Source organism: Aedes albopictus, unplaced genomic scaffold (genome assembly GCF_035046485.1).
Source record: "Aedes albopictus strain Foshan unplaced genomic scaffold, AalbF5 HiC_scaffold_533, whole genome shotgun sequence".
Classification (NCBI taxonomy): domain Eukaryota; kingdom Metazoa; phylum Arthropoda; class Insecta; order Diptera; family Culicidae; genus Aedes; species Aedes albopictus.
This window is the reverse complement of record NW_026917347.1, coordinates 12,329-25,000: the sequence shown is the minus strand read 5'-3', so window position 1 is coordinate 25,000 and position 12,672 is coordinate 12,329. Positions and strand designations below refer to the sequence as shown.

Below are 12,672 nucleotides of genomic sequence, written 5' to 3'. Positions count from 1 at the left end.
ACGGAGAATTGACCTTCTCACCATACTAAAATTCAGCTCATTACTACAAATCTAGTACTACACCGATCTGTCCTATTGCGTCTGAAGATGGCTGAAAAGTGATTAGGCCGAAACGTCACGCAAAAAACGATATTGTTTTACTCGTTCACCGATAAATATCAATAAAATAGATATATACTAGCTAACGGTGATTAAACCCAACAAGGAACATTTTTCTTGCGTGCCTGATGAAACGGATTCCAGAAAACGGAAGTTTACTGCTAGGCTTATCAAAACAAATGTAAAATAACGTTATTCTAAGCCGTATGCTTTAATTAATCGGTATTACGTGACACTTCAATACATGCATTCATTTTGGAAATATGAATTACAGATGTGAAATAGTTATATTTTCTAAATTTGTATTTTGTATGAGAACTTATTGGACACGGTGTATATCGGAATAATCGAACAGTCGTATGAAAGAAAGGCTTAACTAGCAATACTAAAAAATCTACATACCAATAGGCCATAGTATGCCAATAAGTGCGGAAAGGTTCGCAGTATTTCCTGTGGCTTATTTTCCTTGTTTGATTTCAACAGCCACTCATGCAACGGAAAGCATTGAGCCATACTTTCGCAGATGTTGCGAGCATTTTGTGGAGTAGGGCTTATGGCTGCAATGCTACACGCTAGTTCCTCTAACTCGTCGGGCTTAACTGCTTCGTTCTGCTTCGTCCGACGAAATGCCCTTTTATCTTCGGGGACGTCTTTGCGCATATTGCCCACTCTGGTTTCGATTAAACCAGTATGGCAACCAGTTTTACGTCCACCATTTTTCCAAAAAAAGTGCGACTAAAAAGAAACACAGTGAACTTAGAAGCGTAAGATTACTCAGCACGGTGATGCTACATACCTCAGGTGGAGCGTCGTCATTGACTCGCGTTGATTTCAGTTGAGGAAATTCTTCAAGAATTTTCTTCGCCAGCTTCTGTTTTTGCTGCCATGTCGGGTATTTGTATTCTTTGCAGATTTGATGCTCGAAGAAATGGGTGGTTAGAATACGATTCATATGAAGTAGTCCCTTATGGTCTGGTACCAGGTCGTAATCCAAATAACGATGAATTACTTTTTGGAATTTGACATCCTTCTTGAGTATGGCACGAATTGTCTAAAAAATGTTAAAAAATGTATACATACAATTATATGTAAGGTGAATTCAGGTGTTTGTGGCAGTTTTTTTTTTACGTAATAAAAGAGCTTTAGAAAACGAAGTTCTCTCGTATGGTAATCGAGTAAAGACAACTTTACCATAAAAGTTTGCGTGGGCATGTGTTGGGTTGCTAGAATTTATCGAGAGCAAACTTAGTTTACGAAAGCACTTTTGCTCTTTAAAAAAAATCAACCAAGAATTAAGCTACCACCTACCACTTCGGATTCTTCATGCGTTGACGAAGAAGAAGGATTTTCTTCTTGAGGCTTTTTATCCGCTATATATTTCAGTATTAATTTAATGGGCCCTTTTTCGGTGATTCCTATGGCAATCAAATCGTTCTCGTCGAAGTCCCACAATATTGCATCTGTCACTCGATGCGCTGAAAAAAAACATGTTTAATTGCTTTGCTATCTGAACTTGTCCAAAAATACGTTATTGTCTTTATCTTTATTGATTTTAAGCCGAAACTAGGGTGAAGATGGGTATTATCGGCAGGTTTGTTCTCTTCGTCATGGGGGGTTTTTGTGGGCCGAATTGCCTGAAATTTGGGCATATAACTCAGATTGGTTGGGATGGATTTGAGGCCAACTGTGAGACCTACAGGTTTGAAAACAAAACCATGACGAAGAGAACAAAACTGCCGAGAATACGTAAGTTCGCCATATAAATTGCCTCATTTTTTGGTTTTTGAATTTTTGTAAAATAACGGACTAAAAAAAGATTATTTTATGAAAAATTAAAAACAAAAAAATGAGGAGACTTAACTGCACTGCTCATAACTGCATATTAGTAGCATTTGCATATTTTACTGCTATTGAGGTAATATCAGGGATCATCATCAAATCACAAGTAGGGGGACGCGGGGCAAGAAGGTCACCTTAAGCATTTTGAACTATTACTGGTTAAAAGCACCACTAAAGCTTGAGCTTGAGCTTGATTGACCGCCCGTAGATGCTACTCCAGTATCGCCAGACCAGCTACACCCACACAAGGAGCCAATGAGATATCTGCTGGGGACTAGCAGGCATCTTCAGTGTGTGAGCGTTGGTGATCTTCTATTTTTAGGCGACATGTCTAAAGGGTGTAACTCGTTTTGTAAACAAACATTGTTTTTGTCGCTGTAGGGCTTATCTCGATCCGCCCACGCATCTGGGGCCGTTACCAGAAAGAACGCAGATAGATCTTTCTGATAACGGCCCCCAAATGCGTGGGTGGATCGAGATAGACCCTGACACGAAATATAGAGTTAAGTAGTTTGTAGTGCAAAACCGCCTTTTCCTCCCCAGTGGAAGCCACAGCCTTTCCAAAGGCTAAGTTCCCCTCCTTCCCATCGAGCTACCGGTCATGTGCTGTTCCTCCGACGGAACAGCCCGTAATGAGAAAAATGCGAAAAAGTATGTTTTCCCATACAAAATCCTATACAAATGTCAATCGTAAAGCGAAATACGGGGACGCAGCCAATAGCATCAAAATTATGCACAGTTGCTTTGGGCGCTAAAAATGATAGAAAAAAACCGAGGAAAAAAAACTTTGTTTCAGGTAGTAGCGATCAAATTTCAATTTTCCCATACAACGTTGACCCAGTCTAGTACAATTTTTGCGTAAATTACTTCCCCATACTTATCGTTAAAATAGTTCTCGTGATGATTAATTTTCCCAAAAATAAATATTAGGTATTCTCATGTTTCAAGCCATTTTATTTTAAAAAGTTACAGACGTTGAAATATTAGGTATTATATTCGATGTTTTTATTCTTTTTATTTTATAAATTCATATATTGCACATCGGTTTTCACGTTTTAGTCATTCATCATCGTATTTAAGGCTTATAAAGTAGTTGTCGTTGGTTTCCTTATGAAGCTGCCACAAACTATAAACTTTTCGCGTAAATAACTTTTCAATGCTTATTCTTAAAATAGTTTTCGTGACAATAACTTTGTATGCTAACATATTGCTATTCAAATCTTGCATTTCTAGCTCTTGAACAATACATGAAATTTTGTTATCAAAGTTGACTGCATATAAAAGAATTCCATAAAAACATTCATTTAAATTTTCGTACTTCACTACAAAACCTGGACGAAATTCGATGCTGTTAATTTTGAATTGCGAAATAATGTTAATTTCATCTGGCATATCAAACAATAATCCCGAAGTATCTATAATAGTCTTTTCTGTAGTTGACGTACTAATGATGGTAATCTTGTTGATGTCGTACTTATGATTTATAATTTTAAGAGCTTGTTTCAAAGCCAAACGTTTGGTTAAACTTAAGGTTAAATTTCTGAAATTTCCGCATGTTTTTGCTTGGCTTTTTGATTCTTTAAACTTTGATTCATATTGCATGCAACTGTAAAAATAAATTGGGCCATTTTCTCTACATACTTGAGGGTAATGCGCAATATGATGAATTTTATTTATCGCTTTGCATTCAGAAAAACACTGCTTGAAGAGGGTGTGGAATTCAAAGATAGCTTTTTCAAGATCAGCTATTGTCTCCTGCGATAGTTTACTAGAAAAGCAAATGAAGCATATTTTCAACAGTAAACCGATGATATTTGCATAGTCGGCTCTATGCTTCAACACTTCGTGAAAAATGAAAGGAAAACTTCTTATTAAGAGCCAACATTGAGCAGCAGATTGGCTTATCGTGTTGCCTTTGGCTTTTAAACTTTTGATTGTAAAATTGGAAGACGGTTTATCGCGAATTTCTGTTTCGCCGTAGTCAAATTCATCAATCATATTGTTAACTTGCCCAACTGTTATTAACTTAGCATCGTTTACAAAGTATGTCAGCATTTTTTTTATAATCATCGGAAGAATGCCCTCGAACAAATCATGCATTGGGTCAAACACATGATTGTTAGGCCACCTGAAATAGCCAAGTTCATGCAAAACACACTCTTCCTTTATACCGCATTGAGAAATTAATTTCTCGTTTTGCTGAATGGTTTCCAAGTCGATCTGCACACTCTGTACTGTCCGGTGTGGAAAATTATCTCCAAAATTACCATTGTGCAAATCACGTCGTGTGATCATACAAGATCTACAGAAATAGTTGGCTGATGGTCCCAATAAGCCATACAATTCGTGGACAGCAAGAGTGTCACCTAACGCATTTACTAAAGTTGCTCTTAATGTGTAGATACCTAAATAAGAAAACAAATAGATACCTAAATAAGAATACATATATATTCTAATACTAGAGGTGTTTTGAATCATTTAGTTAAAGTCTGGACTAGTTAGTTCGAATTTGGTAACATAATTTTGTAAATGCATTTTGCTTCATCCCAATGCCAAGCTTGCATTTGTATAACGTTACTTTGCAGTTCAGAAATGACATATTGAAACGCACGCAGGTCCAATGCTGCAAGGACATACTAAACGACATGGATTGAATTCCTGGTCGGTCCAAGTATACGTAATAATATAAAAATGCAAAATGACCATTGGTGGAAAAGGCTCACAGTTAATATAAAAATCAAAGCAGGGAAGCTTTTGTCTTAGTTGGAACGATCCGCTAGAAAACTCCAAGAACCAAGTTTAATTAACTTATCCTCTAAACAGAAAATTCGAAATACTAATTGATTCATAACATCTTTGTAAAAAAAAGATCTCACAGACAAACAGACAAAACCCAAGTAACCACACACAAGCAGTATCGCTTGAGCAGCTTGGTTACTTGGGAAGGCTTTAATTTTCAAGATTTCATAATACAAAAATCGTGTGGGTAAAATATTTGTATTATGTATGTCTGTTTATCTGAGAAAACTAAGTGTATCCGTTCGATTTTGACCATAGGTCCAATTTCAATATTGCTTAAACCATAATATGTTTGGAAATGTTAAGCTACATTTTTACTACTTTTTTTGTAGACCACTAATGGCATCTTTTGTTACGTTAGTTTCTATGTTACAGGACATCAATAGATCAAAAACGAACGGTTCCTGTACGTAAAACGTATCACAGAGAAACAGACGTATCACTTAGAGTAACAGACTTTTTGAAATAACCATTCGAAATATAAGCGATGCCAAGTACCAGCTGTGAGACGTTTGTTTATCTGTGTTTATTTTAAGTATACTATCGATTTACTGACCTGCAGCTGTTTTAAGTTTAACGCCCTCCTTACTTTCCAACTTTAGAAGATCTTCGATCAACGGCTGGAAAACCTTTCTGTATCCATACTTTTTCAAGACACTAGATTTAACCATGAGTGCAATGTATACCCGGTCCAACGATGAATTGATTCTAGCATCAATGTTTTGAATTTTGATGCAAACATTTGTCAATTTGTTCTTTCCTTTCCTGGATCCTAACGCATCTGCATATTCTCCTTCGTCAATATGAAATGAAAGGCGTAGAGCACAAGGGTGATCGTTCAGGAAGGCATGCAAAGTAAATTGATGACCGTCTTTGAATGTACGTATGGTGTCATCAAATTGTCGTGCTTCGCTTTCTATCATTTCACGGGCTCCTGGATTGGTCATAATCAATCTTAAAGTGTCGATTATAGGTATATAATGGTAGACATCTTTCTGTAGTCTAACTTTTTTACTGACTTGATTCTGCTTAACCAAATTTTGAAATTTTTTGCCTCGAGTAGGGAGTAACAGAACACGATGGATGGTTTTTGTTCTACCTAGGACATGTTCCACTGGTTCAGGTATTGTACAACCAGCCTTCACTTCGAGATTTGAAACGTTGCTTTTATGCGTCCGTACGGTTGATACAATATTCGGTATATGCACAGCATTTAGCAATTCCAATGTATCATCGTCTTCCAATGAAAGTTGTTTCGTTTCAATATATGATTTGATAACGGACATTGTATACCTTTGCGTCCAACTTAACACTGATGAAATTGTGTCAATAAAAACCTGCACTTTCTTTTCTGGTAATGAAACATCACACCGTAGTCCTGTGATAAGATCTTCGACATCGGAAGTCATTTTTTCCAACGAAATCGGTTCTTCAAAAAAGTATGGATTTTTTATCGCTGAAATTGCTTCCACATCTCTCACATCGTTCTCCTCTTCGATTCTATTGCCGTGTTGTAATACGTCAGCATCCTCATATGCAACGTTTGTCATGGAATGGTTATTTATGGCGTGTTTTTTAAAGTCAGGAAAATACCAATACAATGATTTACACTGCGAGCATTTGAAGGGAATATTTGCTTTTCGGCTGGTACTAATCTTATGTTCATTTATAAAATGAGTTTTAATCTCATTTATATCATTGAAGCATTGATCACATCCATCAATATGACAATGCATATCTAAAAGTAATAAAATAAACGACAGTTAAATTTGAAATATGCATAAATAAAAAAGAGGTAACAAATAAACGGAGCGCCACATTGGACTAAGTAACTAGTAACATTAGTTATAAGCAGGGATGGGACCATTCATTTGCAAAGAATTACATTCACTTGCTATTAGGGGGATTCACTTAACAGCGTAAACTGATTAAACTGATTAAACGTCGCGATCACCAAGGCAATCTTCGATTATTTCATACGAAAAATCATGAAACATTTCAAATAAGCAGAAAATCATGGCTTATGCAGCAATTATTCGGTTTAGTGAATACCCCTATTATCTCAGTTCAGAAGCATGCTATCAAAAAACAATGAATGAATGAATTGAACCTTGTAGTTTTATCTGAAAGTTTGCCGAATGACATTAGGATCTCACCAGTGTTGGTAAAATCACACTCAAAGCACACTCATGAACCGCTCCTGCTTAACATCCCCTCCCATTTTTCTTTCCGAGTGAAAGAAAAAGAAAATGTGATCTATTCTAGTTTACTATTTTAAAATATGCGTTTAGCTATATATAGTCCATCTATTCTAGAATAATGTCTAAATAATGCTTGAATTTTGACCATAGCAAAAGCTTCCGTACCCCATCAGCCAGCTTACTGACTTCAGCTTACCTAACATCATATGTGGCAACTCTTTAAGCGGCATGTTGGAACTAGTGCCGAGCACGCGAAGAGTCGTTAGACCACTGATGTAGGCGCCAATTCATGGGTGACGAATATTACAGCGTGCTAGATCTAATTTCAAACCATATTTCAGACATTCTTCTGGACAAGTAGAAAAAATCGATAATGCCGTTTCGCCGTAGATTATCGCGCAAAAATGTTAGAAATGGCTCATAGACCATCGCCAGTTCATCATATCGTCCAGTTAATGCTAGAATAAAGGAACTCGAAATTCACTTGGCAACTCGTTACCAGTTTCGAAAATAATTACCGAAGGAATAACCGAAAAATTATTAAAAAAAAACGTTTCACAGAAATTTCCACAGAAAATGTTAAAGAAATTACCGCAGTACTTCCCGAAGAAATCGCTAAAAATATTTGCAGAGGAATTGTCCTAACCAGTAATAATGAATTTCAAAAAAAAAAATCAAAATGAACGAATAAAAATCTAGTATGATTTTTAAATAGGAATTGCCGAACCAATTTTAAAATAAATTACAGAAGGAAATTACAAAACAAAAATATTGCCAAAAAAGGCCGGAACAAATCTCATTTTCTTCTTTTGTCGCTTTGCTCATTGAGTCGTCAAGGAGGGGATGATAAATAATAAATGGATTTGATGAAAAATTACTCAAACAATTAGACAACATCATAAAATTCATCGGATTTGTTAAGACATTTTCTCGGCGACTCTAATTTCACTTTAAAGTTTTTAGATTTCATGAATACATTATTTCTGGAGCTCGATTTGAATAGGTCGTATGTGCTTTTGTCGATTAGAAATTCGATCAGTTGGATTCGCTTATTATAGCGAAAACCGTTGAAATTGAGCAAAGTTGATACATACAGCAGAATACTCACAAAACAGGCTTTCTGTTCCATCATTAAAAGTTTGCAAAATATCTGTCATATTGCTACAATGACTAAAATAAACTGATCGAATTTTATATCTACAAAAGCACATACGACCTATTCAAATCGAGCTCCAGATTTGTATCTCCCCTCAAAATGTCGAATTCCGACCAAAATTTACCAAGGGGGGGTAGACATAAGCGAAAATCGAAATTTGTGTCAAAATTGCAAAAAATATAATCGGAAACAATAAGCGTATAAATTATTGAAGAAGTTTTTGCAGAATTCGCCAAACAAATTACTAAAGGAATATCTGTAGTAATTGTAAAATTGCTGAGGGAGTTTCCATAAGATTTGCCAAAGAAATTTACAAACGAAATGCAGTCGGAATTATCTAATGAGTTGCCGAAGAAATCATCAAAAGAATTCGTAGACATTAATTGATGAAAAAATACCGAAGTAATTCTCGAAAATAAGGCTGAAAATATTGGCAAAGAAACTGCCTAGGATTTTCCGTAGAAACTATAAAGAAATGTCCAAAAGAAATTCCTAACGAAATCAGCAATCAATAATGGGGGAAAGTTATTAGGAAATAATCAAAGGAATTATCGAGGAAATCAAATTAATAGGTATATAGAATATGTAAAAAGAAAAAGACTAAGACTACACGTATGACCTAGGGTAGAAGCTTTATTTTGGGCCAGCCCGGAGTTTTGGCCATAGTGCAGTATTCAGCTTGTTTAGATCCAGATCGGCATGAATTTGTACTAGTAGATTCTATTATAATATGATGATTACAACTGTGAAAACCATACATTTTGATTAAAAACTGGAAGAAAAAAAATAATTTTCCTTAAAAAATCAGCTCCCATATATCTATTTTGGCCACGGTGCTTCTAATCTGGCCACTCCCATAAGAAATACACGTGATTGGCCAAAATAGAAACCAATAGAAATACACGAGGATATGGCCAAAACTGTGGCAATGCTTCTATTTTGGTCAGTGCTACTTTTAATACAAAAATCAAGTATTAGCTTGATTTCTGAATTTTTCTAATAAAGTATAGATCGAAACCTTTCATTTGCCACATTGGTAGGTTTCATTGGATTATGGATTATTTTTTTAAAAATAATTTCCCTTAGACTGGCCAAAACCGGTGCCCGCACCCTACACCAGAAATTTTACAAAAATTTAAATGCACTCACCGACCAGTTTACGGTAGATGTCGTCGTCAATCTTTTTCCGTAATCCTTCCATCATTGACGCCAGCGTACAATCTTCCGGACAGTACACCGACAAGCAGGTGGGTTTGTTGGTTCAAGGCGGGCGACGGAGCAGCAAATTAGACGGCCAAGTTTCCGGGTTCGGATTCCTGAAAACGAAAAAACAAAGAAATCAAACAGAGCTTTGAAATCGGTGCTAAAAAAAATTACCTAAACGGCTACTGGCTGCGGACGGCTGGACCAGCTGGAACGGAGGATCACGGGACAATCTGATGGGGTCGTGGGTTCGGCTACTGGATTCGGACAACGATTTCACCTGGCAAAGATTGATCCGGACGGCGTCAGCGTCGGAGCACAGCTCACCGGCAATCTGATGGGTTTGCGGGTCCACAGAGGGGCGACAAATTACGGGTGGGGATTCCTGAAAACGAAAAAAAAGAAATTTAACAGAGCTTTGGAATCGGTGCCAAAAAAAAAGTTACCTAAACGGCTACTGGCTTCGGACGGCTGGACCAGTTGGAACGGAGGATCACGGGACAGCCGCGAAAAACAGCACGCCGGCAATCTGATGAGGTCGTGGGTTCGGCTACTGGATTCGGTGAACGATTCCACCTGGCAAAGATTGATCCGGACGGCGTCAGCGTCGGAGCACAGCTCACCGGCAATCTGATGGGTTTGCGGGTCCACAGAGGGGCGACAAATTACGGGTGGGGACTCCTGAAAACGAAAAAAAAGAAATTTAACAGAGCTTTGGAATCGGTGCCAAAAAAAAAGTTACCTAAACGGCTACTGGCTTCGGACGGCTGGACCAGTTGGAACGGAGGATCACGGGACAGCCGCGAAAAACAGCACGCCGGCAATCTAATGAGGTCGTGGGTTCGGCTACTGGATTCGGTGAACGATTCCACCTGGCAAAGATTGATCCGGACGGCGTCAGCGTCGGAGCACAGCTCACCGGCAATCTGATGGGTTTGCGGGTCCACAGAGGGGCGACAAATTACGGGTGGGGATTCCTGAAAACGAAAAAAAAGAAATTTAACAGAGCTTTGGAATCGGTGCCAAAAAAAAAGTTACCTAAACGGCTACTGGCTTCGGACGGCTGGACCAGTTGGAACGGAGGATCACGGGACAGCCGCGAAAAACAGCACGCCGGCAATCTAATGAGGTCGTGGGTTCGGCTACTGGATTCGGTGAACGATTCCACCTGGCAAAGATTGATCCGGACGGCGTCAGCGTCGGAGCACAGCTCACCGGCAATCTGATGGGTTTGCGGGTCCACAGAGGGGCGACAAATTACGGGTGGGGACTCCTGAAAACGAAAAAAAAGAAATTTAACAGAGCTTTGGAATCGGTGCCAAAAAAAAAGTTACCTAAACGGCTACTGGCTTCGGACGGCTGGACCAGTTGGAACGGAGGATCACGGGACAGCCGCGAAAAACAGCACGCCGGCAATCTGATAAGCTCGTGGGTTCGGCTACTGGATTCGGACAACGATTCCACCTGACAAAGGATCCGGACGTTCACGGATCGATCAGCGGCGGAACACAGCTCATTAACAATCTGATGGGCACGCGAATTCACGGAGGTGGAGCAGCAAATTAGACGGCCAAGCTTACCGGTGCGGATTCCTGAAAACAAAAAAAAAATTGAACAGAGCTTTGGAATCGGTGTTTACAAAATAGTTACCTCAACGGCTCCTGGCTTCGGACGGCTGGAACAGCTGGAACGATTCCACCGGACAATGATGGATGACGGAGTACAGCACGCTGGGTTCACGGCGGGCGACGAATTGGAGCGGAGCAGCAATTTACAAATGGTCGGCGAACAGAAAAATCATAACCTAAACCGGTCACCGGCGATTTTCTGGAAACATTATTATGCGGTCTGAAAATTTGTTGCAAAAAACTCACCTGGACTCCCGAGGGCAACGACGGAAGACACTCCCGAGCACAATAAAAAAGACTAAAGAATAAAATCAACCGGTTCGGAATTATTTTACAATTTTTTTTTTCTACAAAGTAAAACTGAACCGCGCACGCGACTGACGAAACAGAACTGATGCTGGCGGCGCGGAGCATCACAGCTGCAACTCAAAATGGCTGCCTCATTTTTTTCACCCAAAATTGGGTTTAAATTACCTAGTGGCACGCTAAGTGATTTAAACTCAAATTTGGGTTTTACAGTTGTTAGTAAAATTATTCATGCAATCTTCAATTGATTTTATTTATTTATATATACATTTATGCAAAATACTTAATGTTTGCTTTGAGGGGCTCATTCAAATATTACATAACGGAAAATTCGACTATTTTAGACCTTCTACCTCCCCCCCCCCACGTAACTATTTTTGTATAGGAAATTTTGTATGAAGCAACACAATGCTAAACCCTCTCTCTTCCCCTTCAGCGTTACGTAATATTTTAACGAATCCTTACATGTTTCGTGGAATACTTACTAATTTTAATTTGAAACCAAGAAACAACATTAACAAAAAATCGTGAAATCAAACAAGTTTTTTTTACCTATATTTAAGTAGTCCGTCAACAACGTAATTGTTGAGTAAAATTTACTTACTTTTCAGTTCGAAATTCACCCATTTTATCAGTTCACCTGTCTAAACTCAATTTTGAGTAAAAAAATACCTAATTTTGGGTTCTTCGTTTTCTCCGTGTGTGGCTCCCATTTTCATCCCACGAAAAACAAAGGATTGAAGCGCTGTTTGTTTTGTTTCTTATTTTTGTATTTTTTGTTAGAAGTGAGCACCCATGAAAACAAAAAGAACGGAGTCAATTGGTGCCGTAATCGCTTGTTTTCGAATAGGATGAAAATGGGAGCATGAGATTACTAATGGAACACATACCCTAGTTTAAATAGAATACTTTCAAACTTATTTATCCAAATAAGGCTGTTGTTAACATATTTTAATTAATTCAGCTTAGTATACACAACAGTGACATGGGGAGACTTGATCCCTCGAGGATTACACACACATTGTACATGTGAAAAATAATATTCTATTCGGAAGCCTCTATTTAATTGGAATTCTAGTCTATTCAACGATAAAATGTGTCAGATAATTATAACTTTAGTACAAACCAAGAAAAGGGGGATCAAGTCTCCCCATTTTGAAAATACGGCATATCCTTAAAAATTTAAGGAAATCTTACAAATTAAAACACTCCATATTCATCGAAAATACAAGAAAACTCGAAAAGAAAATGAATAGGAAGACTCTGGAATTATTTTCCCTTTAAATAAACCATGTGCTCAAAGGGGGATCAAGTGTCACCCATTTTTGAAAAATACATCATAAGACATGCCTCCATAAAAGCACAGTTTTGAAAACTTTAGCAATAATTTGAAGGCCTTCTGTTGTGTATTAACTTGCAATAGATGTTTACCTGCCATTTT

General features: G+C 38.0%; 1 protein-coding gene across 2 annotated transcripts; it reads right to left on the bottom strand.

The window, feature by feature from the left end:
- Nucleotides 1–501: 501 nt before the first annotated feature.
- Nucleotides 502–11,927, bottom strand: LOC109423289 (uncharacterized; the record flags this gene model as incomplete). Of its 2 annotated transcripts, XM_062843778.1 has the most annotated exon segments (11): nt 502–834; nt 896–1,150; nt 1,408–1,574; nt 5,294–6,475; nt 9,244–9,410; nt 9,472–9,682; nt 9,744–9,978; nt 10,040–10,274; nt 10,336–10,570; nt 10,632–10,889; nt 10,948–11,927. In XM_062843778.1, coding segments are annotated over 5 exon segments (1,992 nt in total), but the record flags the coding sequence as incomplete, so codon positions are not given.
- Nucleotides 11,928–12,672: the final 745 nt, after the last annotated feature.